At 48.8% G+C, this 25,922-nt stretch overlaps 1 protein-coding gene across 7 annotated transcripts in view; it reads right to left on the bottom strand.

Moving 5' to 3' along the window:
- Window positions 1–1,133: 1,133 nt before the first annotated feature.
- Window positions 1,134–25,922, bottom strand: part of bahcc1b (BAH domain and coiled-coil containing 1b) — a 70,782-nt gene continuing 45,993 nt past the window's right edge. For all 7 annotated transcript variants that reach the window (XM_049759528.2, XM_049759526.2, XM_049759527.2 and 4 more), the window contains 26 exons: window positions 24,553–24,711; window positions 21,162–21,272; window positions 19,177–21,090; window positions 18,507–18,618; window positions 17,884–18,071; window positions 17,671–17,811; window positions 16,652–16,824; window positions 16,214–16,565; window positions 14,202–15,053; window positions 12,303–12,469; window positions 10,400–10,536; window positions 10,082–10,186; window positions 8,017–8,089; window positions 7,521–7,707; window positions 7,257–7,418; window positions 6,249–6,413; window positions 5,939–6,162; window positions 4,836–5,004; window positions 4,600–4,717; window positions 4,432–4,507; window positions 4,229–4,337; window positions 4,038–4,151; window positions 3,841–3,969; window positions 2,042–3,405; window positions 1,733–1,969; window positions 1,134–1,575 (listed from right to left, as the gene is read on the bottom strand). In XM_049759528.2, coding sequence (XP_049615485.1) covers window positions 1,366–1,575; window positions 1,733–1,969; window positions 2,042–3,405; window positions 3,841–3,969; window positions 4,038–4,151; window positions 4,229–4,337; window positions 4,432–4,507; window positions 4,600–4,717; window positions 4,836–5,004; window positions 5,939–6,162; window positions 6,249–6,413; window positions 7,257–7,418; window positions 7,521–7,707; window positions 8,017–8,089; window positions 10,082–10,186; window positions 10,400–10,536; window positions 12,303–12,469; window positions 14,202–15,053; window positions 16,214–16,565; window positions 16,652–16,824; window positions 17,671–17,811; window positions 17,884–18,071; window positions 18,507–18,618; window positions 19,177–21,090; window positions 21,162–21,272; window positions 24,553–24,711 — 7,748 coding nt within the window. In that variant the 3' untranslated portion in view covers window positions 1,134–1,365. The remainder of the gene's footprint in view (window positions 1,576–1,732; window positions 1,970–2,041; window positions 3,406–3,840; window positions 3,970–4,037; window positions 4,152–4,228; window positions 4,338–4,431; window positions 4,508–4,599; window positions 4,718–4,835; window positions 5,005–5,938; window positions 6,163–6,248; window positions 6,414–7,256; window positions 7,419–7,520; window positions 7,708–8,016; window positions 8,090–10,081; window positions 10,187–10,399; window positions 10,537–12,302; window positions 12,470–14,201; window positions 15,054–16,213; window positions 16,566–16,651; window positions 16,825–17,670; window positions 17,812–17,883; window positions 18,072–18,506; window positions 18,619–19,176; window positions 21,091–21,161; window positions 21,273–24,552; window positions 24,712–25,922) is intronic.

Below are 25,922 nucleotides of genomic sequence, written 5' to 3'. Positions count from 1 at the left end.
AAGCGGGTTCCAGTGGGAGAGGAAATAAACAAAACAAAAAATGTCGCTTCCGTCGAAATGGGATGATCAGAAGTAAATCCAGTGTTTATCTTTTTTTTTTTTTTCTTACAAAAGTTTCACATGTCAAAAGTCAGTCAAAGCCCTAAAAAGAAAAAGGCATTTGTGTTCTCCCCCCTGTACATCCTATACAACAGTCATCACAGGCTTGCATAAACGGTAAGACCACGGTGAACTAAGAAAACCGGCGCACACACGCACGCACACATTTTTTTTGGCAAAGCAGGAATAAAAGTGACAAGAAGCATCATTTGCGATTTGATCCTTTTTTTTTTTGTTTTGTCTCTCAACATTGTCCCATTGATTGGCGCTGATTGTCCTTCACAGTCACGTGATGCCATTCTGGTTGTCATAGAGACCTCAAGTGCATCAGCTGGGCAGTGTGCAGACAATGTCGCCGCGACGTCTCTCCGAGGCTGTCATAGCAACACTGAGACGAGAGGAACTCTACTTCAAATACCTCGGTGATTGATTGCAGGGGTCCCGGATTCAGATTTGATTGAACTTTTTTTTTTCGTTCTTTTTTTAATCATTCTCATAAAATTATCTTGTAATGTGATGGAAGTGTAAACACGCGGGTGCTTTGGTATATTTTAGACGTCGGATAAATATTTACATTTACGTCTGACTGGATTCTTTCCGGATCAGTGAAAAGTAGAAACTTGGTTTCTTTTCCAGTAAGAGTCCGACAGGAAATGGATTAACCCCCTAAATGGGGCTGCCAACCATGCCGGGCGTACATTTTGACCTCATCTGTGATTTTGTTCAGTGCATTCATAATTCAACCTCCTCCCCATCCACAAAGCCGCTGATATAAAAGCATCTCGGCTGCAAAGAAATATTATACAAATATCTATGTATAATATTTACATTATTATACATCCACACGAGGCCACTTTAAGCCAATCACTCATCCAAGCACACGTTTGAAGAAAAAAAAAAAGCAATCCGACTACCTGTACGTGTCTTCGCATCCGAATACAAAGATGCAAGAGAGGTATTGATGTGTATGGCTTGAGAGGGGCAAAATATTTGTAGGCGTGACATGACATCATCTTGGCTTGCAACCAATCAGCTCGTGCGCACAGTCCAAAATGACACCTGGAGGCTCCATTGTTTTTTTTTTTTTTTTTTGGTCCTGTTAAGAAGAAAAGCAGTAAGTGACCTTTCCAACCTTCCCAAAACGAGTTGTAGCTTCCTGTGAGTTTCCTCCGTCTCGTGATCCAGCAGAGATATATCCCGTTGGCCCCGCCCCGCCCCATCGGGAAGCGGTTGGCCGAACAGCTTTGGGCACGCTCGCTACGAACGCTAGGACACGATCGCCGTGCCGTCGGCACCAATCAGTTGGCCGGTGGTGGGCTCGTACGTGCCGGCCAGGTAAAAAAGATCGTTGGCCGTGGCGCCGGACTTGTGCTCGCGGATCATGTGATCGTATTCGGACCTGCCGACCACCTGGCAGCGATGCGAGATGGTCTGGACGTCGTTCTCGTCCTCGTGACTGGACTGGTACAAGGCGTTCTGGGAGAGAGTCGGTCACAATGTCATATGAACGTTTTGCCTTTGAGAAAAGCGGTTAACGCGGGAAATGGCACGGGAATAAAATTCTATTTTGTTCATGTAAAAATTCGAATGGAAATGTCATGGCTGTTCCCACTTTTCACTTTGAGGTCTTTACCTTGCCGTCGCAGTGTCGCTTGCCCAGGCGAGTCTCCTCCGGGTGGTAGAACCACTTGACCCTGACCACCATGCTGGAGCTCCATGACTCCCACAGGCTCTCCACCCTGCCGACGTAAGGCAGCTGGGGCCGCCCGGGCGACAGAAACACGGCGCAATCTCCGACCCGCACGGTCTCCTTGCCGCGCACGATGGCCTTGTAGAAGAGCTTGCGGGCTTTGCCCTTCAGACCTCTCCTCTGGTGGTGGAAGAAAATTCTTAATAGTTATCTCAAACTTGACTTTGATTCCGATCAATAAGCTTCTCTTACCTGTGTCGGGTTACCGGACCATTTCCATAGCTGGCGTCCAGGCAGCAGTGGAGTTACGCTGCCTTGAGGCTCAGGCGAGGACATCCTCTGCCTTTTAGGTGCCGTCGGGTCCTTGGAGGAAGGTGGAGGACCACTCGAACCTTGATGGTGGCTATTTGCAACTCCGTCCTTTCTTTTCAATTGGGTCTTGGTTGCACTACTGTTGGTCACCACGCTTCCTTTGGAAATGTACTCGGTCCTGTCGTCTGTCCTCCCCTTTGACCCGGAGTGGGTCATTCCGGCCTTGGCCACATAGGGGAGAGCCGCTACCGTGGCGGGAGGGGTGGCGTTGCTCGACTCTGAGCTCAGGTTCTGTCTGTGTTTGTGTTTATCCTGCTGGAGCAGTGCGCGACGCAGGAGAACCGATGACGACTCTTCGTCGGACGAGTAGGAGGAATCGTTGTCTGAGGAACAAAGGGACGAGGAGGATACGGAGCTGGAGGAAGACGATGACGAGGAGGAGGAAGAGGAGCAGACTGAGAGACGGGAGAGAAAGCGGCCGCTACGATGGGACGCGGCCGCCGTTCCTCTTCTTCGCGCCCTGGCACCTCGACCGCCGTCTTCGTCATCCTCATCCAGCTCAGAGTACGAACTCGGGCCGTCGCTGTGGTAGTCCAAAGTGTAATCTGCAGTTTGGCCCCCATGGCTGCTAGCCGGTAGATCTTTCTGAAGAGGGTCCGGCCGGTTCTCTCGATCGCTTCCTCCCTTCTTTGCGTCCTTCACCAGCATGGCGGGGTGAACGTATCGGAGCGGAGCACCCGCAGGGGACATAGTTCTACCTCCTTTGCTTCCATTTCCGAGTCGTAGTAAAGCCTTGCTGTTCTTTGTTTTCGGCGAGGTCACCCCTTCGTGATCGAGCTTCACCAGGAACTGTTTTCTGTCTCGATCACTAAGCGGCTTCTTGCTCCCTGCTGCTATCGTCGCGGCGACGACTGAGGAGCAAGCTGAGATGTCCCGGGGCCCAGAGGAAGAGCCCGTGTTGGCGTGTCGCGCCGATCCGGAGTTCCCGCCGCTACCAAAGGCGGAGTAGCCGTTAGCAATGCTACTAAAAGAGTCAACCGCAAAAGGGGAACCAAAGATGCCTCTGAGCGGGCTTGTGGAAGTGAGCGGGTGGGAGGCAGGGCGATGAAACAGGCCCACGTCTCGCTCTCGAAATCTCTTCTGCGTCTTACGGGAAGTCCCGTTGAAGAGGAAGAAGTCCACCGGGGGTCTTTTCCTGGGCGCGGCGGACCAGCTCACCAAGGAAGCGTTGCCTTTGGTTCGAGAGTCCGTCTCCGCTGTGCCGGCAGTCTTAGGAACGGAGTGGATTTTCTTGGGCCTGCCAACTGAGCGAGGAGATGACAGCAGAGAGGAGTCGGAATCAATACGACGTGACAGTTGTTGGGAACAGAGCGAGATTAATAGTGGAGGTAAGAGCTCCGGAGAAATTTAATACCATTATCTCTACCGGGCCAGGTAGGTTTGGACATATCCGATACCTGTCTCTACCTGAAGCATTATCGCGATGAGTGACACGCATGTTTCTGACGACACCTCATAAAATCATGATGAATGTGGTTATACAGAGCATAAAAGGAATTTTCTTCACATATCTCCATTGACAATGTGCTCCTCTCTCACTCACAGTTGGAAACGTGAGCCTATCTGTGATTGCGCGGAATGTACAAACAAAGTTAGACAAGAACGTTTGAAAATGACGTCCATCCAAGTCATGTGCGCTAACTTGTAGGAAAACCTGATAGCATAGCTTCTCGCCTCACCTGGTCTCTTCTCTTGGGGCTTCCCTGCTGGCTCCTCATTGGCTGTGGCCATGTCCTTCTTCTCCTGTGTAGAGCTGCGGCGATATCGCCGTCCCGGTGTGACCAGAAGCGCCGGTGACGGTTCCGCACCTGACAAGAATGTCGCGCTCAATAACGACTTCTATTTTGTCGGTGTGACCCCAAAATCTTATACTCACAGCAGATTTGGTATCCAGGTGGGAGGAGTCTGATGTTGGCGAGTGTAATGCGTCCTCGGTCCCCGTCGTCAAATTCCACCATCACGCTTCCCTCCTTCTCGTCGCCTGCGCCCCCTGCAGAAAAGCAACGAGTTTTTTTTTGTTTTGTTTTTTCCTCGGTAGTGTGTTCCGAGGATTTGTTTCCCACTCACCTCGGTGGACATAACCGGGGTAAAGACACCGTGAGCGCTCACTCCAGTAGGCACAAACTCGCGTCCCCGCTGCCAAGATTGCCTCAGTCTGGGGCCGCACATCCAGAACCTTTGACCCAAATACAACAAATAAGAAATACAGTCCATTTGGCCAGACGCAAATAACAACAATGTGATCTGAATGAGGATAGAGTGAAACTCACAGCTTCTTGTAGGATTTGCTCCAGTGAATAAATCCGGGGGCGATTCCCGCGCTCCCCTTCTATGACAACACTAAAGCTAGGGGACAAAAAAAAAAAAAAAAAAAAATATATATATATAACAATGCAACCTTTTTAATACATCTCACACAGTAGAAAGTGTGTTCGTACATATCAGGTAGGTCCAGAGTTTGCACCAGGGCTGCGTAGAGCAACTCGTCCTCCTTGGAAATTAAAATCTTCAGGCCGTCGACGAGCATCTCTTTGCTGAGCACACAGTTGGGCAAGGCTGATGAGGAGAACATTGATGGAATGAGACAGAAACATTTACAAGATGGAAAATTACTATGTGAGGTCATTGGTTCAGCACGCTGTTAAAATCTTTTAATTATCGGCGCGTCACCTACCGGGTATTTTGCAAGGCATTTTAGGAGGAAGGTGCAACGCTGTCTGATCTTCCTCATCGTCCTCCTCCTCTTCCTCCTCTCCCTCAGAGAAGCTGCTCTCTTCCTCCAGGCGAAAGCCATCGTCAGCGGTGAAGCTCTGCAGGAGTCGGCTGACCGCGTGACCCTGAGCCTGCAAATGTAAATAAGAATAAATTGAAATATATTGCGTTGACTAAAGGACAATTCATTAGGCACAAGTCCAGCCAACATAAGTCTTATCAACATCTACGCTGAAGTGATAATGCTCCGTTTCCTAAAAATTCTATCCTACTTTGGTTTATTGTTCTTAATGGCCCGACCGCAAAAAGCAGCTTTCATTTAGGGCGGCTCGGCTATTCCATTGGATGGTGGACAGAAAAGCAATGATGCAGGAAATGATGCACTAACGTGGCTTCAAAGCACTTACAAAGCATCCAGTCGGATTGCTCCCATGTTAGCCATGTAATGCTCAGGACAGCTCTGCTGTGTACTGATGAACTTAGTAGCAACAGGCCCGTTGGTGCACGTGCAGGAGTAAAGACCGCCTGCTTCCGCAGAAACTAAAGTCTCATTTATTGTACTCACCTTCCCACACACCTCCGACACTACCCATGCTCAGACAGGTTTAGGCTCGTCCTTCTCCAAAGACAACTGATGAGTGATGATGAAAAGTCACCTCGTCCAACAGGTTTGTGCCTGTATTTAGTCTTTCCACGCCGTGCTAAGTGTACACGAGCTGGCGTTTCCCGCATGCGGCCGGCATTTTGTCACCACCAGAGGCAACGCGTGATTATCCTCCCACTCTCGGCACCGATAGCGTGAGTGTGTGTTACATGGGTGTGTTCCAGGTCTTGCGCCAAACATAATCTATTATTATGCTGCTATGGTGACTCAAGCATTGAAAAGAAGTGGAGGAGTACTTGGGAGATTGGACTGGTTTCCTATCAGGGTGTGTTGTTTCTTTAGAAAGAATCAGCTTTTTTCTTTCTGTTTTTTATACTCCGGGACGTAACGACAATTGACATCTCGGTCTTTATTATTTGAGTTAAGCGCAGATTCTGTGTTTATGTAAATAAGAGTCTCACCTTTCCCAGATGACTGTGCATGTCTAAGTCTCTCCTGGTGGCTTCCTTGCAATATTTGGTGTCGTCTTGCAGAGCTCCATGGCCGTCTCCAAAAGGGCAGCCCAGTGAAGAGGCCGCCCAGTTGGGAAGAGAAGCTCTTCTCAAACCATGGTGACGTTCACTTTTGCAATCGGCCAGGCATTGTTTCCTGTGGGCCTTCGTCTGCTCCGAGATAACCACGTTTCCTGAGTGTGAAAGGGAACCCAAATTTTTTTATGTTAAATATCACCCATAAAGGTAAACGAATAATAAATAAGCGTTAAAATCTCACCTGGAGCTCCCGGTTTCTTAACACTGTTTTTGGGGTTTGTGTGGAGCCTCGACGACTGGGCCGAAAAAGAGCCGCCGGCGTTTACGGCAGCGTCTTTGGCGGATGAGCTAATCCCGATGTCATTGGCTCCCTCGTCGCTGTCGCAGCTGCAGTCCTCCTCGTCTTCTGCGGAAGCACAACGTCAATAGGATCAGTCACACAAGGTTTGAATGATCTGAATGCAAACACCGTTAACTACGTCCGGGGGACCCGCTTGACGGAACGTATCGACAAGCGACTTTCAATATTCCTTTAGCGTCGGCGCGCGTGTTGAAAAACGTCCGTAATAGGAAGTAGGCTCAGCGGCCACAATATTAGGAACGGCGGGTTCTTGCAGGGCTGGGAAGCCAATTTGGCCTCGCACGCACGTCCACATATGCCGACCTTGATTTGCACGCGGGGGCGCGCTGGCATCTGATAGTTATTGGCAGCTGTGTGTCACCGACAGCAAGGATCGTGTCGAGTGTCGACACATCCCCGACAAACTTGTCACTTACGCCGCCGTCGTCAACACTCGGCCGCGCACGGTCACACATACTCGCTCGGTGTCATTAAAGGCCACAAGGTCAACCACTTCCTTGCGGGAAGTTTCGCATCCCGCGTGGGGCAAATCAAAAATGCTTTCCGAGGAGGGAATCCTCGCTAAGCCGCGAGGGTGAAGAGGAGCGACGAGGACATGGGTGCGACATTCTGAACAGGGCCAGAGCGGGATCGTGTTACCGTACAGTGTCATGGGGCCTCGGGGTGGTGGCGAATTAAGTTACGAGAGGGAGCGGCATGGCATGCCCGCGGCAAGTCGTTAACAGTTTGAACGCTGTGACACAAGAGCCGAGAAGTGAGAAGAGGCCGCGCCGTGTGCCGACAACTTGCTTTTGCACAAATCAAGTGTTGCATCTGTTTCATTATTATTGTGAAAAATTACATAAATGTCATGAATGAATTAAAAATGAGCAAATTCGTCAGACTCACCATGCCCCGAGCTCTCGCTGTCACTCCTTTCCCTGACTTCCTGCTTCTCAGAGGTGCGGGTCGAGCCGGGCGCTCGGTTTGGGTCGGGGCTCATCAACGCCTTTGGTTTGCGCCCCCGCTTTCTCTTAATCATCTGACTGGCCTCCCACTCCTGTTGTGAGTCTTAATTTGGAAAAAGAAAAACAGCAGGAAGTAAGATCCTCTGGAAGAAAATCATTCTTCGGGTGCTTGGAGATGAAGTCCACAGCGCGCCCCCCTCCTCACCTGCTCCTCCGTGTCCGCTGTGACTCTTTGGTCCGTCTTCCGCACCGCCGGCGACTCGGCAGTGCGGCGCGTTGGCCGAGGATGCGGTGCGCTGGGCCGCGGCCTTCTGCTTCAGCTGGCTTTCGCGTCTGGCCAGCCTGGAGCTCAGAGCGCTGGGGCGACCTCTGTGCTTGCAGCTGGCTTTCAACTACGGAAGCGACATGTTGGCTACTGATTAAGCAGCTTTGACATTTTGCTCAGTTGTATTACTTTTCGTTTTTCTATTTCACATCAAGTCATTATTTTACTATATACTTTTTGTGACATTCAAAACTGATTTTCAAAAACGTTTCTAATTTGCTTGTATAGTTACGAATACATGAGTGGACGCCTTCTTTCTTTTTTTTCACCATTAACAGACCATTTGTGAGGTAATTGCCGTGTTGAGTTGACAAATATCCTTCCAGTAATGGAAAGGTAACAGCCGAAAGTGGACGTCTGCGTCTGTGGGACTGACCTGTGTGGCGCTGAGGCTGCTGAAGTCATGCTTCCTCCTGACTCTTTCTTCATCCTGTAAATTAACACCAGCCCTGGAAAAACACATCAGAGGGAATATATAGTGAAAGAGTGTCATAAAATAAAAAAACAAATCACACATTTGCATCTGTATGCCCTTCATTCCCGTCATTGTTACGTTATCCACTCTCCGGTTCCCCTCAATCGACCCTGTCTCATAACTTGGATGAGGCAAAATATTCTACTGAATCACCACATTAAAAGGGTGATGATGATGGTGTGTATGTGTGTGTGTGTGTGTGTGTGAGGAGGCTGGTTGGTAGAGGAGGGAACAGGCGAGATGAAGCAGTCTCCAGGGAGTCTGTCCGTTGACCGGAGCTTCGGGGCTCGATCAATAAACACTAACATCTATTGAACACTACACCACGGCGCCTCCGCCCCCACCCGCCTCTCTCGCTGTGTCCTTCCTTCATTGTACGCTGGTGCTTCCGCGCACACGCGTGCACACCCACACACGCACCGTGTTCGCGGCTGGTGTCTGAGGCATGGGAATCTTATATTCCCACAGAGGGAAACGTCGGGCCTCAGCGTCGAGTGAGCCCAGTTATGAGAAATGAGAAATTGTAATGCTGCAGCACACAAGTGTTTGGAAAAGCAGTTTGTGCACTCGACCCATAGCAACAACTTTTGGCGTGAAGCACAACGCCGACATTTTATTTGATTATTCTTTCATTTTATCTTTACATCATTACAATAATTGACATAATTATTAATTATATGATAATATTCAAACTCTCTCGTCTGAATATTTTTAAAAAACAACAACGGTTGATCGAGTGACAAAGTGAAGATGTAAGCTAGTTGTTGATGGTAGCGATTCGCTTCCTTCCCTTTGTGGCTTGCGCTCCAAACACTCCCAAAAAGAGGAAAGCATAAACAAATGGTTTATTAATAACAAAAGAAACGGTGTTCAGGCACGTAGCAGCTAGCTTTAGTAATTAAACAAACTCTGCTTGAGAATGTGCCGAAGAATTGCAAAGGCATGTGCGAGTAAAGCCTTTCATTGGCATTCCCATTAGCGTTTCTAATAATGGTAACTGTGACAAACCTGGAGTTTCTCTAATCATTTTATCTTGGCGAGGCGGGGGGGGGGGGGGGGGGGGGGGGGCACATGCCAACAGCGGTGGGGCGGCATGAGAAAACACATTCATCAATAAGCGGGGTGGAATACTGAGTGTGCGTGTGCGTGCGTGTCAGTGTGTGTTAGCGCGTGCCAAGTAACATGCGGTGGTGTGCTGCAGTGGGCGCGGCCGGTGTCGAGTCGTTTATCACTGTAATAACTGTACATCAGGACTTTGCCCGGCTATATTAATGCATGCTAATGGTTCACTGGGAAGCGGGACATAATCAATGCGAGTGATAGATATGATTAAAAGTGATTAATGATGATTAATGAAGGGTCTTGTCAGTTTCATCAGGACTCCTCTCAAAAATCTTGCCAAGCGTAATAAGTAAACTCGCATTCAATTTCTCATGAGCTTAGCTTACTGCTAACAAACTATGCAAAGCGCCATTGACATGCTACCAGCTAGCATTTTTTTTTTTTTTTTGGGCTCCTACAGCAATGCATATTTGACCAACCCATGAAGATGAAAAATGCAACACTACTCACGGGCATATATTATTTATCCTCTGCAAAGAATGACTAATATTACTGAAATATGATGGGATTATATGACGACGTTCTTTTGAGTTACAAGGGTGGCCATGGAAAATCTTAAAGTTGTATCTCAAGGTACCATTGTACTTTGTTGACAACAACAACGCCAAAGTGATGAGCCGCACTACAACTGCCAGTGTGTGTGCACACAAGCAGCTCCTTCCTGCGCCCAATCAAGCAAATCATCAGCTATAGGCGGCGCGTTGAAATCAATTGATTTGAAGAAGTAGAACTTCTTGAAAAATCAAGCGCGCCTTTCACTAAAACCACAAACACAAATCAGGCCAAATGAGCCCCGGCTCGCCAATCAGGGTGATTGTGCGGGCGCCACGTCGCGGGACCTCACCTGAGTCTTTTGGAGGCGTCTGGAGCCGACGCACCGGGGGTGGACTTGCGCTTACGGGGCCGGCCTGGCCCCCTGCGGGCAGGGCTGCGAGATGTCTCCTCTTTCCTGAAAAGAGGGAGGCAAAAGATGAGAGATTAAACGAGGAGAGCGGGTCGACTACAGAGGGAACTTGTTCTGGCTGCGGGTCAAACTGTGTTGAGGTGCGAGAGCGGGGGGTAGGAGGGGGGCGGGCAGCATGACAGCGGCATTGTGGGTGTTGAAATGTACAGCAGTGCAAAAGGTGCACATGCATGTGTGTGTGTGTGTGTGTGTGCTTACTGGTGGTCGTGTTTCCTCTGAAGCTTGGCCAATTCTCTCTGTTTCTCTTTGTAGCGGCGCTGTAGCTCGGCCAACTGGACACGCATGGCCAGCTCCTCCCCTCCCATCGTCTCCATGGAGCCCTTCGCTGGACACACCTGACAAACACACGCACAAAGCAAGGGGATTTTAAAGCTGAACCCAAAGAAAAATGTGCAGTGTATTATTTACATCCATAGATGCGTACAGTGCCGTGAAAAAGTTTGTGAACCCTTAGGATTTTACAATATATTTGCATTTTTTTAAAGAAATAACGGAGACAAGTTCACAATAGTGTTACAGAATGGTGACACATTGCCATTATGGCTGAATACAAATTAATAGGACTATATTTTAACTATAAACACACAAGAATAACAAAATAATGAAAACGCAGTTGTGAATAAGTTTGTGAACCCTTGCCAACAGTCAGAGTTAATAGCTTGTTGCACCTCCTTTAGCAGCAATGACTTCTTGCAATCTTTTCTTGTAAGTACTGACGAGTCTCTCACATCGAGCTGGGGAGATTTTGGGCCACTCCTCCCTGCAGAACTGCTTCAGTTGTCCAAGGTTTGATGGTTTTCTTTGGTGCACTGCTTTTTTCAGGTCCGACCACAACATTTCTATCGGATTTAAGTCTGGACTTTGACTGGGCCACTCCAGAACATTGAATTTTTTCTTTTTGAGCCATTCCGATGTTGATTTACTTGCATGCTTTGGATCATTGTCCTGTTGCAGCATCCAGTTTCTTCCTAACTTGAGCTTCTTTACAGACGGTTTAACGTTTTCTTCCAGAATATTTTGGTAAACCTCGGAATTCATGATTCCTTCTATGATGGTAAGTTGCCCTGGTCCTGCTGCTGCAAAGCAGCCCCATACGAGTACTCGTCCTCCTCCATGTTTTACAGTAGGGATGAGGTGCTTTTGTTGATAAGCTGTGTTTGGTCGTCTCCAAACAAATCTGTTTTGATTTTGGCCAAAAAGTTCTATTTTAGATTCATCAGTCCATAAAATGTTGTTCCAAAATTCTTGAGGCTTTCCTATGTGCTCTTGAGCAAATTTTAACCGAGCTGCAATATTCTTTTTTGATAGTAATGGCTTCTTCCTTGCTACCCTTCCATGAAGGTTATTCTGAGCCAGTCTTTTTCTGATGGTGCTGTCATGAACTTCAATTCCTTTGCTTGAGAGAGATTTCTGAAGGTCTCTAGAGGTAAGTCTGGGGTTATCAGTGACTTCTCTCACCATCTCTCTTTCTGCTCTGCCTGTTATCTTCCTTGGACGACCAGATCTTCGAAGTGAAGTAGTTACTCCATGTTCTTGGTACTTGTAAATCACTTGTCTTACAGTTGAAACATGTAGCTGCAGATCTTTGGCTATGGTTTTGTAACCTTTTCCAGATTTGTGAGCTGCAATTATTGCTCCTCTGTGGTCTGGAGACAGCTCTTTAGATCTTCCCATTGCTAGATTTGTAATGTTTGTGTCCACGCAGGTATAGCTCTACTAAATGACAAGTACATTCAGGTGAGTATACAACAAGTGTGGCTTTAAGGTCTGTCAAGTCACATGAAATTACCCGAAGTCATCTAGTATTGAAAGACATGTCACACAGTCAGTTTTAACTTCTATAGGTGGAAAGGTTCACAAACTTATTCACACCTGTGTTTTGATTTTTTTGCTATTTTCTTATGCTTCCTGTTAAAACAGGGTTTTGCAGATTTGTGTCAATGCTAACTAGCCTTGTGTCAATATCCTGTAACACTTTTGTAAACTTGTCACCGTCATTTCTTTAAAAAAAGTGCAAATATATTGTAAAATCCTAAGGGTTCACAAACTTTTTCACGGCACTGTACCCTGACCCTCAAAACTATCGAAACGAAAAGCTCACCGGCTCATGGCGAGGCGTCCAGTTGCACTTCCTGCGCAAATTCAGCCTTTCCCTAATTTGACATCGTTGCTCGGCTCCACCGTGACGAGGCCCTTCCCCCATCTCCAAGGCCCGGGCGGCCGCCAGCGTTGCCAGACTGTGCAGGTCAAAGGTCAGCATACGCTCACCTGGGGAGAGACGGATGACGGGCAGGGGTGTGGGGGGGAGGGCGGATTGTTACATCGCTTCAGTGACAAGACGGCTGACGGCGTTCTACAAACATGTTGCGCGCGGCGAGCTGATTTATTTTGCTAGCGCCGTAGCCGTGCCTTGAAGAGTGGTGATGTTTACGATATTAGCTGTGTAGTTTATTTGATGTATACGGCTGCTCCTGCCTAATCGTGCACACAAACAACACGTGCCGTCGAGAGGGGGGGGTGGGGCGGCGTAGAAGACGTAGAGCGCAATCACTACATCTGTCAATGTCATTAGCTCTGTCATTGTCACGGCACCAGCAGATGAAACAGAATATTCATGAGACTGTCCACACACCTTTGTACATGAAATACACACGTACAGTAGTTGTGCTGAGGTGCGCAGACGGCACGCGAGCGCAGAGGAGGACACCAGACGGGAGGAAGGGAGGGAGGGGGAGGAGAACGGAGGGAGGGGAAGCAATAAGAGGTAAAGTGTTTATTGAACTATCTATTTATTCTCCCACATCTCCTCATTACGGACATGGACAGAAGCCAATTTAGCCTTTGGAGGAGACCGACCGGAGTGGAGCTAAGAGGTAGAGGGGACATAAGATGCAGTCTAACGACCATACTATGACGCCATTGTTTACAAATCATTTTTCGTTTCAAAGTGGACTGCAGTTGTAAGTTGGCTATTTTTTTTTTTTGGACCAAGTAGTTTTTCCGAGTACACTAACGTATTAATAAAAGCAAGGCCGGTGAGAAAACATTTGTCTACTATATTTAATGAGTAGAATTTTAATAGAAAGGAAATATGAAAGAGAAAAAAAAAAAATCCCGATACAAAAGCTCCTGTCTGTGCGCCAATAAAAGAAACGGTGCTAATTTATACAGAGGAGGAGGTATCTTGATTCCGCCGCTATCTGTAATTGCGATCTGCAGCCAACGTCTGCGATATTCTTCCGCACCGAGAAGCAGTGTGAAAGCGTCGGCCCGGAATCGCTTTCATCTCCCCCAACATGGTTGCAATGACAAAAATTGCCATCAGCGGTATTAATAACAGCGGTTGCGATTTGGCAAACGTTTTGCGAGCCGTGACAGGACTTATTGATTTCACGCCTATTATTACACATGCGTGTGAAATGTGTGTCGCGTGCACTTGTAAACAATGCACACACCATGTACGTATCACACATATGGACAAAAGTGACGTATGATTTTTACAGGTGTTAATTCTGTTTTGGGAGATGAGGGACAAGATTACAATGGCTTAATAATGAGAAAAAAAAAACAAAAGGTGTGGTGAAAGGCAAAAAAAAAAAAAGCGTGAAGCGGAGAGGCGGGAAGCAGCCTAGTGGGGAGACAGAGTCTGATGGAAGAGAGCGGGGATTCATCTGGGATTACTTAACAGCTTACACACACACACACACTCGCTGACACACTCGCTCGCACGCGCACACGCGTTGGCATAAATAAAAACACTCTCTCTCCGAGGGACAAGAGGAAAATAGGAGCGCTTACAGGAGAAGTGTTTAAAAGGAAAAGGGTCTAATTAGCAAAGCAAGACGCCAGAGCCTGGGGGACATGCATGCGTGTGCGCCCGTGTTTTGTGTGTGTATGCGTGTGTATATGTGTGTGTGTGCTGGCTCATTTCCAGAGCGTAAGCAGAGTCGCCACAATCTGTACTCAAGAAAGATTTTTGAACACGTCGCTCGGTGGTCACCTTCATCTTGGTTCTCTTTGCTCTCCAGACTCCGCTGCTGAATCTCCAGCTCAGCCAGTTCCCCCAGGATCTCCATGCCGTGGTGGACCAGGGGGCTCGGAGCTCGGGCCGCGGGTGCTGGTGCGTGCAAGGCATCTCGGGTGGCGCACAGGGCGGCGGCGATGAGAAGCTCCAGGCTCCACATGTAGGCGCCTTGTTGCTGGGCTGCCGTGTTGACACAGGGAGATGGAGAAGGCCCATCCGAGGATGGAGAAGGAAGTTGGGATACTTCCGGTTCGGCTACGCTTCTTTCAATCTGCGTCTCTTCGTCACTGTCGACGACCAACTCTTCATGTTGATTGGTCTGGTCTTCCTCCTCTTTTGTCTCTTCTGCAGGCTCTCCCAGGAGAGAGCGGTCTGTTGGTTCGCACTCCATTTTGTCTCCTGCAAGCTCCTCTTTCCCGCATTCCTCATCGTCTTTGGATATCTGGGCTCGCTGAAGGGCTTCGCTCGCAGCCGGGCCGGCTGGATCCGGGACAGAAGACGGGGGCAGCGGGCCAGAAGTGGTCTTTTCATGCTCGGCAACAGCGAAGCCACCCCCTTGACTTTCCTCCCCCTTTTCTTCTGTGGGTCCACTGTGGGATTCCACCACTTCACAGTCTTCCTCCTCCGCCTCTTCTTCTTCTTCTTTGTCCCTCCTGGTCTCATCTTTAGTGAGAGGCGGGATGTGGGGAAGCGGCTGGAGAGACTTTGAGTCAGGCTCGGCCAGCCGCGCTTCCTGCGAGGCTTGCTCAGCCAAGCGGGCTTCGGGCGGCGAAGGCCCGGCCTTGAAACCCATGCAGAGCGGAGGGAAGGCGTAAACGGGTGGCAAGTCTGGTGGAAAGACAAGAAGACAAAAGCCAATGAAACTTTTCCCACCCAAAAAAACAAAAAACCCAAAACCAGCACATGAAACATTTTCAAGGAATCAAACAATCTGTAGGTGGGGAGGGGGGGGGGGGGATTGTATCATCTGTTCATTTTTCATTTTTGTTTGAAATGTATGACCATTCAGCTCTGGCAGACAGGATGAAGAATGTGATTAAAGTTGGCATAATACACTGACAGCAGGGTGCAGAAGGAAGGAACAGTGTGAACGTTACAGTATTCGCTACTCTGTGTGTGTGTGTGTGTGTGTGTGTGCGAGTGTGTGAGCAGGATATTGATGACACTCTGCCATTTCCCTGTGATTGCAGCACCAGCCCTGTCAGCCTATTATTGATGGTATCCCTCCACCCCCTGACAATGCAGCCAGATGAATGCTTATCCTTCCGCCTGTACTTCTCAAGGACCCCTGAAGGGTAAGGAGGGCAGGTCTTATGCTTATACACACACATATATGGTATCCCCATCCTTGACCGCCGGCCCCCCTTTAACATGCATAGAGGAAAATTGCATATATTCTACTCAGGATGTTTTTTTTTTTAACTGTACTAAGACAGGTTGGAGTGGTCAAGACATACCTGGTGAAGAGTCCCTTAAAATATTTTGATATTCCAAAAATTTGTTTTCCTCCTCCTGTCACTTGACAGCCGACAAGTGAACTTTGGCTGGTTAGAGGCGCTTTCATTTTTTTTTATTGTCTTTCTAACTTTCATCTTTCATTACTTTATTTTTTTTAATTTTCAAAGTGTGAGTCATCAGCCAGCTTGTGAACAGAGCCTTTGTACTGGTGTTGCTACTTTTGAGCAACTTGTTGCACTGTGGAAAAGCCCAGGAACAACTGCCAATTCTAAAGCTTGATTTTATTTTATATAATGGATTTTTTTTTAGCATTTTTTTTATATTGTTAATCTGCGTGGAACGTCAAATTTGGAAGACAATTCACATTTTAGGGACTTTTAGTATAGTAACGAAATACTCTATTTGAACTTCTGGTTATTTCCCACCGCTGTTAAATATTCACTTAGATATTCACTTAGATGCAGCCTCCATTTTTTTCTCTCACCAAAGCTCTCAGCATTTATCAATTAATCATTAACATTCCCACTCACCAGGCTCGAGGGATTGCGGGTAGTCCTGAGGTGGCTGCCCCTCTCCCCTGTCGCTGGTCCTCTCCAAGCCTTTGGGTAAGAGCGACGGCGCGGGGCTGAGTGCTGGCGAGCGGGGAGCCGCCGCTGCCGGGCTGGGGGCGGGGGTCAAGGGATTGGGCGGGTGGCTTCGCCTGGAGGGGGAGTGGTAGCACGGCGACTGACGGCTGCTGGGACACAGCCCCGGCGACGGCGCCGACGTCTTTGGCGGGGGAGGCGTGTGCGAGAAGGGTTTGGCCACGTGGGAGGATGTGGTGGAAGAGGATGACGAGGTTCTCGAGTCTTCGAACGGAGCGGCTTGCTCGTCGTGTTTGCGCTACGAACACAGAAAAAAAAAACGTTTTGTCCCGTGAGAGGAGATAAAAGTATACATGGGGGCCAAGTCGGTCCGACATGTGGTACCTGTCCCAAGGAATGGCGCTGCAAATGCTCCATGGCCCGATGCTGTTGTAGCGCGTAGAGTTCCTGTTGCCGTAGGAATGAGGAACGGGAGTAGACGGGATGATGCTGAAGGTGAGGAGGGGCCCCGCGGGCTCCATAGACAGAAGGCCACAGACCCGATTGCTCTAAAACGTCTGCGGGACGGACAAGAGATATTGACTTTAAAGCCCGACGTAGTTGCTTTGTGAAGAAGCCAGCCATATGTGTGTGTGGAGCGGCTTCAAAGACAAGTATGTCACAAAGGTGCTCTTTGTGGATGCTTGGCTGAGGCCATCTTCCCAAAACCACCGCAACTTCCCCCCCCCCCCCCCCTAACTATTTAAAATCGGGTGTTATTCCGTTCAGCCCCGCCCTGTCCTCATCACACACACACATGGTCACACACATATGCCTCCTTGGCTGCTTTGTCACTGGGAACCTTTGTTCTGCGAGATTAGCCTGAGTGGGCTAATGTTTCCCAGGGGAAGGGTTCAGTGGATGCACTTCCCTTCTCCGCAGGAACTCCCACGGAGCGGAGCGAGGGAGGCGGGAGATAATTAAATTTCACAGCCTGTTTGCAAAGAAGGATTCAGACACACTCGCACGCACATACACACGCGATCTGACTTCCCGAAGATGTAAACCAGAACCCTTAACGCTGATCAACGTCTTATGTCGGTCCAGACATGACGACACAACTTAGCTTGTCACGAGAGAGACGGACGTCAGTTGAAACGCTTTTGCATAATGCCGGGGGCCCACGCTGCTGAGGGCAATGGAAATAGCTGCTCCGATTAACGACGCTATAAAACACGCTCGCACTGACAGAGGGACTTAGTTGAGCATTATATTATGATTAGCCAATGATACTAAAACGCTGGGAGAGAAATGGCAGCGGTTCCATTGGCGCAAATGGAGAGAAGGAAGGAGACGGGATGGGAGCTGGCGTTCGGACGGCGGCGAGAACTTGCCATGTACTGTGTGTGCGTGTGGGGACGTACCAAGGTGATGATGAGGTCCGGGCTCTGTAGGAAGGACCATCAGCGGGGAGCTGGGGTCTTGGGTGAGCGAGCCAAGCACAGGCTGGAGAGGGCTGGGTAAGCCCGGGGGGAAACTGGCACTCATCCCCACGTGGTTCAGACCTGGAATAAAAAGTGCAATAGTGCTCTCAGCATACCGTCGTCCAAGCCAATGGGTGAAAAATGTCCACTCACTATATGAATGTCCCATCCAGAGGGAGGGACTTCCCGTTCTGTGCATCCAGTGATGGTGGGCGTGAGCGGCGGCGGCGTCTGCCCCCAACTGGCTGGCGCCTCCGGGCACCAAGAGGTGAGAGGTCAGGTCACCGTGGCAACTACTCGAAGGGTGGATCCTGGCAAACTCGATGCGATCCTTGCTGTCCCTTTTCAACCGGACACCAACTTTGCTCATTATCCTCATTAGCTCATTCGATATCGTCACAATTATGATCATTACCATCCTTGTGATCTTCATTGCCACGACAACCATTATGTTCATCAAGGATGAGTGACAGCCAACTTTTTTTTTTTTTAAAGGCCCATAATAGAGCCGTGATACTTAAGAGACATTTGTATTAGTCCCCATACCATTAAGGCATCGCGGCCCATCTCAGACTAAAAGGCAGACTAAGAGATAGTGTTTGTGTGTGTGTGTGTGTTGGGGTGGCACGGAAACACTACATCAAAGGCTGAGTGGAGTAAATGGAGTGAGTGAGGGGGTGTAAAGAGACAGCGACCAAAAACCGTGGACAAAGAATAAAAGGACTGCGACGAGAGAAAACAGATGTGTTCATTCATGCTTTGGTGGAAGTGCGTACCTCATCATCAAGTCTCTGTCCCTGTCCAGGTGATGAAGACCCATCTGATCCTCTGTCATCCTCTTCCTCTCCTCTGCCTCGCGGCCGAGCGGATACATGGGTCGGGACACCCCTGGAACACAAATGCGGCTAAATGCTTACAAATGGAAAAATGTACGAGATCATTAAAACACTTTGGTGTCTTTGTTGTTACTTCCTTTGACTGGAAATTGTAGCGTGTGTGCTCTAATTGGTTGCTACGAGCCAACCAGGAGTGTGTGTATGTGTTTGATTGGCCAGATTGAGTGGACATGGAAAGTACATGAAGTATGCTTTTCCTGAAACAGGCTCAGCTTAAACGCCCTTGGGAACTTAACTGAACTAAAAGTGTGACTCAAGAGATATTTCCCGTGAATGCAATCAAAATACGTCTTTCATCTCCTTTCTCCATCGTGCAAAATGACACGTCGACATAGGAGCTGCTTTCCGTTTTGATTGTGAGATTCTGGTGAGCTTGGGAAAAAATTGTCTGCCTTGTTATAATTGGCCGGCCTGTTGCGTCCCCAATTAACATCAAACGGACCAAGAAATGGAGGCGACACCAACAGCTCCTATTTCTGTTCAAATAGCCCAAAGGCCCAAAATAGCATGAATTGACTTTGAATGCAAGGAACATAGAGCAGCGTCTGACCTTTCATGCTGGGCAGCACTCTGCCCTGTCTGCTGTGTCCAGGGGTGTTGTCTGGAGAGCGATGGGGGGGCCTGGCCACCGCTACTGCAATACCCACCGGAGGCTGCCTCACCTCCCCCTCTCCCGCCTCGCCAGCCTCCCTCCCGCCTTTATCGCCCTTCTCTCCCTCGTTAGAGGAGCCTCTGCGAGGAGGGAGCGACTGTTTGGGTGGGTCTTGTACGGCGCTGTTTTTGCCTCCGCTTCTCTCCCCCTTCTCTGATCTCTCCCCGCCTTGCTTAAGGCAGCCCAAGCCCCCAAAGGGGCTCCGCTGGGGCAGCAGTAAAGGCTGCTGGGAACTGTAGTTCATCAAGTTCTTCATGGCGTTGCCCTCCCCTGCTGTGCTTGGCGACGAGGGATGGGATAGCGGAGTAGATTGGTTGTTGTCTTTGTTACAGGCTGATGTACCGGCGTGACGGGACTCTTTCCTCTGCTCATCCTGTGGTCCTCTTCGAGCACCCCACGATGTCGTCACCTGGCCATCTCTTCCCTTTTCTTCCGTGCCGTGGCTGCGGTGCTGTTGGTGTCGTATGCGGGCGACTTTTTGTCCCTCCCTCTGAATCGCTGACCCCGCCCTTCCATCCGACTGAGTGCAGTCCCTAAAAGGAGGAGAGCCAGTCTTGGACGTGGACCAATGTCCAGCCCCGGGGTACGTCCCCGGGGCATCTGGTGGGAGCGAGGGCCGGCAAACATCCTCCACAACCTCCACGTCTCGGAGGGACGAGGCTGTTTCCAGGCTGCAGGATCGCAGCTCAAGCTGAGAGCTGGAACTGGGATTGTGTTTTTGGAAGTGCTGTGTTTGTTGGCTCCAGTCGGGGGGCTTGTCAGCCTTGCCGTATCCCAGCTGCTGCAAATGTGTTTGGGATTTGTCCTTCTTCTGGCAACTGCTAAGGCGACTGAGGTGCTGAGAGGGACTTTCGTAAGATCCCTCTCCGTTTCTGTCCTCTCCTTTTTTACCGGCGCGACACTCGGGGGTTGCCAGATCTCCCAGCGCTCCCACAGAAGGGACAAACGTCGGGCCTATGACTTTAGCCTCCCTGCTGGACCCTCCAGAAAGCGTCTCTTTGGAGGGTACGACGGTAATAGGCGCCGGGTGGCAGTAAAAATCGGGATGCGGATGGTGATGCGGGTGAAGCCAGCTTCCTACCACTGCTGAGCCCATGTGCAAGCTATGAGTTGGGGGTGGCGGCGGTGGAGGAGGAGGCATGGAGTAGGAGGCCACAGAGTGCGGAGGTGCCAAGATGGCCGCTGCAGCAGCCGTACCTCTTCGTATACATTCCGAGGAAGCGCCGGAAGAGTCGCTGATCCTCATATCCCCGTTTATGGGCTCTTTATAGCAACGCCTACTTCCTCCAGAAGGAGTTCTCCCTGCCCCGCCCCCGCTACAGCTGCTCAACGTGCTCCCCTTTTCACTGGGGACAGTCTCCGCACCAGAAACACTGGAAAGTTTGCAGGCACTGGTATGTTTCCCTCCCTGGCTGTCATTGTCTCTGTGCTCCTTGTGACGCTCCAGAAGGTGTCTGGAATCCTCCTCCCTGCTTTGGAGAGTGAGGTGAAGCATGGGAGGAGCATGGGAGGGGTGCGGGTAGGCTTTGTGCTGGATGCTTGATGGAGTGGCAGCAGTCGTTTGATGAGGAGGAAGCTGATGTTTTTCTTTATTGTCCTGGTGGCGCTCTTTACTGATGGATCTGTCTTTCTCCTTCGATAAGGACGCGACAACCTTCTCGCCCGCGTCCCTGGCGCTCTTGCTGGCGCTGTCCGTCTCTCGGCCGCAGGAGCCGAGCGGGTGGCCGGAAGCGGATCTGACAAGCGGGGGAAGGCTGTGATTGGTGGAGAGCAGAGGGGGCTGGGTCGGAAGGCCTCTTAGGTAGAAGTGATCTGGGAGAAGAGAAAAGGTACCTTCCATCACTGGGCCAATCAATCGCTCAATCAATCTCTGCTAAACGTACCTTTTTGAGTTTCATAGAAGCGGTGCTGTCCATACAGACTGTTGTTATGGTGATCCAGCGGACTCATGGGAAGAAAAGGGGAGGCAAGACTTCCTGAATAGCTGGGGTACCCTGTCAAAGGGAGGAGAGAGCATTGACACTCAGCAGCTCTCTAAACATACAATTTATTTCGACAATCTATCACAAAATTGCCGCTTTGTAAAACAGACAAAAACAACATGGCTACATTCACTTTTGCACTAACATGCCACATGACTTGACATTATTTACAGTGGACAAAGTGGTGACAAAAACCACAGCAGGCAGCTACTGCCAAATGTTTGCAGCATTTAAGCGGATGGAATTTGCTAAACTCCAAAAGATATTTCTTCGCCCCAAAGGCAAGACAAATATAGTGTAAACCGTCGCAGCGAGCCTCCCGGGAGGTCGCCGGGAGGTAAACGGTCATTCTCCTCTGTCTTCAAGGACGTTGAACTGCATTGTGGAATTGGGATGGATCAGAAAGTGGCCAAATCACAACAACATGCGAGAGGCGCCCATCTCCCAAGCGAGTGGGACCAAAAGGCTCCAATTGCGTTTGCGGCCGTGCTCTGTTCTTCAGCAGCTGGTTTCATGCCCCACAGAGTGTCCTTGCTGGCCCGTTAATTGGCAGCCGTTAAAAGTTTAATGGTGGTGGCCAAAGTAAACAGCACTCCATAAAAACTCATCCTACGCATTCCACAGTCGCGCTGCAAAACCGCCGACACCCCCTTTTTTGCTCCGGCATGTGTGGCTGTGTTTGGTGGAGGGAGGGGGGGGGGCTTGTTCATGCGGCCATGTAAATGCACCGACGTGTACGCTCCACTGTGAGTGAATGTGTGTGCGTGATTACTCTGAATGGTTAACAACCAGTGAATCTAAATGGCAACAATTAGCCAAAAGGCTCTATCAGCCATCTAAAGCCAATCCCCCGAGTAATGACAAGTGATAAAATTCAGGAGGGTGGGAAGAAGAGAGGAACAAAGAGCGTCCAAGCAAAAGTGGGGGGGACCAAAAAGGACGAAGGGTAAGAGATGGAATAAATGACAAAGCGGGAGTGCGAGTAAAAGAAGAGGGGCCTGTCAATATGAAAAGGCCGTAATGCCATGTTGCTGCCGTGCCGGGAGGCAGATGTGGCTGCGTTGTTGTTTGGGATGGAAGATGAAGGGAGGAGTGAAAGGAAAGTGCACAGCTTTGAGATGGACCAGATAAGAGGACGGCGGCAAAGAAAGTAAGTAGAGGAGCCATGAAACAAGGACAGGTGTGTGTGCGTAAATATGTCATACAACTGTGCCTTTTTGTGTGTGAGTGTGTGTCGGCCAGGTCTCTCCTCTTTGTGCTGGCTCCACACTCCACTCTCTGGACAGCGGCCAGCTGGCAGCGGGCCCGGCGGAGCTCCCCGGCTTGAATTCTTAAAAACAATCATTTGTAGTGTGCCGGCGTGCTCGTGAATGCCAGCCCGCGTGCGTGTGCACACGTGTTGGGAAAATCAAAAGCTGAGCCACGGCAGGCCCAAAATCTGTCTGATAGGAAACGCTCACACACACACACACACACACACACACACACGTGGGTGCTCTCCATTGGTTGCCATCCCACCACCGTCGCTTCTTTCTATGAAGCTGATTTATAAGACAGCCACTCTAGGAGACAGTGGCGCTCATTTCCCGGGCTTAAATGTTGCTATTTATTGCTAGATGAGCTACAAATGAGACAACTTGTCTTGTTTCACAACTGGAACCCTGAATGGAATTTCTGCGGTCCGACAGTTTGATAGAAATTTGTCACAAAGTTGAAAGCGTCAAAGAAACCGGCTCTCCTCCGTCTTAAAGAGTCAGACATGCTGTTTCTTGTCATTATCCATTTAGTTGAAAATGTAGTCATTAGTTAGGGTTTCCTGTCACAATTAAATTGCCTTTGCCACTGCAGGGCTATAATATTGTTTCCACTTTTATGGGTTGCACGTCTCCTCTTTAAAAAAAAAAAAAAAAAAAACGCTACGTTCAAAGTCAATGTGGCCCAACATGTCACTGATGGGCCAAAGCTACCAAGAAATGGGTTACAAGCATAGCTGAGCGTAAGAAAAACAAAAGCTTTACTACAACTTTAAAACTGCTTGATCAAAAATAACCAAAAAAAAATAGGCTAAACTCTACTTGAGTCAATTTGACCCGACTTTCTGGGTTGTTTTAAATAAAACAACCGCCCCAAATTGGATTGTTTTGATAAAACAACCCACAGTTGGGTCAAATTGACCCAAGTAGCAGTTTTTTTTTTTTCTTCTCCAAAGTCAAGGTTGTTTTGATTTGAATCCTGTCGAGAATTATTTGTCCTTTATGATTCAATTTCACACATTATGGTACGAATGAGTCAAATGATTCCTGAACTGTCAACTATCAGTCAGGCACGAACCTAAAGCCCACACTGAAAAGTAAAGATAACCACGTCAAACTCATTGTTTGACCACAAACGGTTAACTGCCAAAAGACGACACTGTGCGTGTAGATCTTTGTGATCAGGAAGGGGGCCGTTGGAGGTCGGTTTGCCCACAGGGGGGGCTTGAAGGTGGGGACAGGGGTGGAGGGGCTGCCTCACTAAAGTTTCGCTCTGAGCTCTTCCTATTTGTGGAGCAACAGACACACACTAGACTCTTCATTAGGTACGGCACATACATTTAAAGAGATACAACGTCTGGATGTTGATTTAAACAAACCCATAATTATCTTTTATTTACGATACATCTCTCGAAGTGAATAGTTTGTGCAGGTGTTGCGGGATCAGTGAGGACACACCTGTCTTTGGGAATGAAAATTAAGCCCACCATAAAGTATATCATTATGTTTTAGGGTCGAGTCTCGGTTTGCGGTTAAATGCCGTCCCCAGGAAATGAATGTAAGTCAATGTAATTTCCTCTGTAGCGATGGAAATTGTATACGTGTGTGTGTGTAACGAGGGTGGACGACCTCATAAAACCCTCAAAGTGGGTCAGGGGGCGAAGGATGATAGGTGAGAGGAAGTCAATGGAAAAAAAAAAACGGGTGTGTGTATAGTGAAAAGTCTGATATTGACTTGGCTTTTTTTTGTTCAAGTTGCTATTAGAAGGCATTTTTTGGGGTCAGGGTACTGAAAGGCGGCCAAAACCGGCGCGTAACACAAAGCCACATGCTTCTCCTGCCAGATGAGCTCAGCGAGTGCGTGCGTGTTGTAAGCGGCGTCATCCGAAGCATCGCAGCTTCATGTGTTTGGCCTCGCTGTCGCTTTAAACCACTTAATGGCTTCATCGCCATCTAATCCCAAAACCAAAACCTTGGATTAACCAGAGAGCAAATGCTACGCGTGTACGGTTACACGCGTGTGCGAGTGTGTGTCTTACCTTCGTGTGAATGAGGGAACCAGATCGGGGAAGCATTGGAATGGGGTCCGGTTCGATACGAGGGAGAGGATGGGGAGGAAACGGGTCCCGAAGGGTGAGGCGGGTGGGAGGCCGGCGACCCTAAACTGCTGGACAGGAAGGAACCCATAAAGGAAGCACCTGAGAGACAGAAGGGGAAAAAAAGGTCAGAGGTCACGGTTCTGAACATTGCTGATTAAATTTGGCTCTGGAGAAGAATGAAAGCAGGCTTAATTATGAGAACAGATGTGCAGACAAACTTCCTTTAAAGCTACTCGGAATCTTAGAAGAATGATATTTTTCTCCGCCGCTGCTGGTTCAACACGTTGAGGACTTGACAAGTCTTTCCGAGACAAATCACGTAGGGATTCGGCGGTACTGATCCACCGCGCGCACACGACCAGCGCGAGCGATCGGGCTGTGTTTAGTTTGGCTCGTTTGAATGTATCCGCGCTTATCAGCGCGCTCTCATTTGGCGGAACAACCTGAACAGTTGTCGGGGGGAAGGAAGAAACAAATCCACAGGGAGTCAGGTAATTAGTCGCTGGATGCGGAGACGGAGCAAGCGCGCCGGGCTGGGTCGTTACCCGTAAACATTGCTTCGCCGAGACAATTACGACAACAGTTCGCGTCGGAGAGTCGAGCGCGCACGCATGAACGAACGCTTGCAACCTTCACTACCACACGCTGAATCCAGGCAGTTACGCTTTGGCTTTATGCAGTAATATCGATGATTCGGAAAACCGATTAATTGGAAAAAAAAAGTGTAGAATGAATAAAATAACTTATTTTTGCTCCCTTAACACTCACACACACACGAACATTTGTTAAAAATGCAAAAATCGATTTTTATCTGATTATTCGATTAATCGATGGGATAAAGAAATGCATTTGTTTGCTTGGTTGTGATTGTTTCTCATTTTGTTTTATTTACACTTTACTCTTTTCGGCACTTTGTAAACATGATTTTAAAGCGCTGTATAATTTTTTTTTATTATTACAATTATTTGATTGATTCATTGATAAAAAGATGTGCCCCCATTGCTTTTAGTCCACATAAGAATGAATTTGGCACAACTTTCCCTTCTTGATCTATTTGTTTCCCCGCTCTGTTCTATTTTTCCTCGCCAAGTCAAAATGTTTTGGAAGAATTTTCTGTTTGTTTTACTTTTTTTTTTTTTTTTTTTTTTTACTTGAAGCTGCAAACCACACTTGTACGACAGTAGATCAGTGGCCTTTCAGCCAGTCATAATAAAACACAGCTCATATACAGTACGTCTCGGGCTGGTTTCACAAGGCCCCCTGGCAGTGTGGGCACACAAAAACGCACACACACACAAGTGTGTGTCAAA

This window comes from Syngnathus scovelli, chromosome 21, assembly GCF_024217435.2.
Source record: "Syngnathus scovelli strain Florida chromosome 21, RoL_Ssco_1.2, whole genome shotgun sequence".
Classification (NCBI taxonomy): Eukaryota; Metazoa; Chordata; class Actinopteri; order Syngnathiformes; family Syngnathidae; genus Syngnathus; species Syngnathus scovelli.
This window is presented reverse-complemented; position numbering and strand designations above follow the sequence as displayed.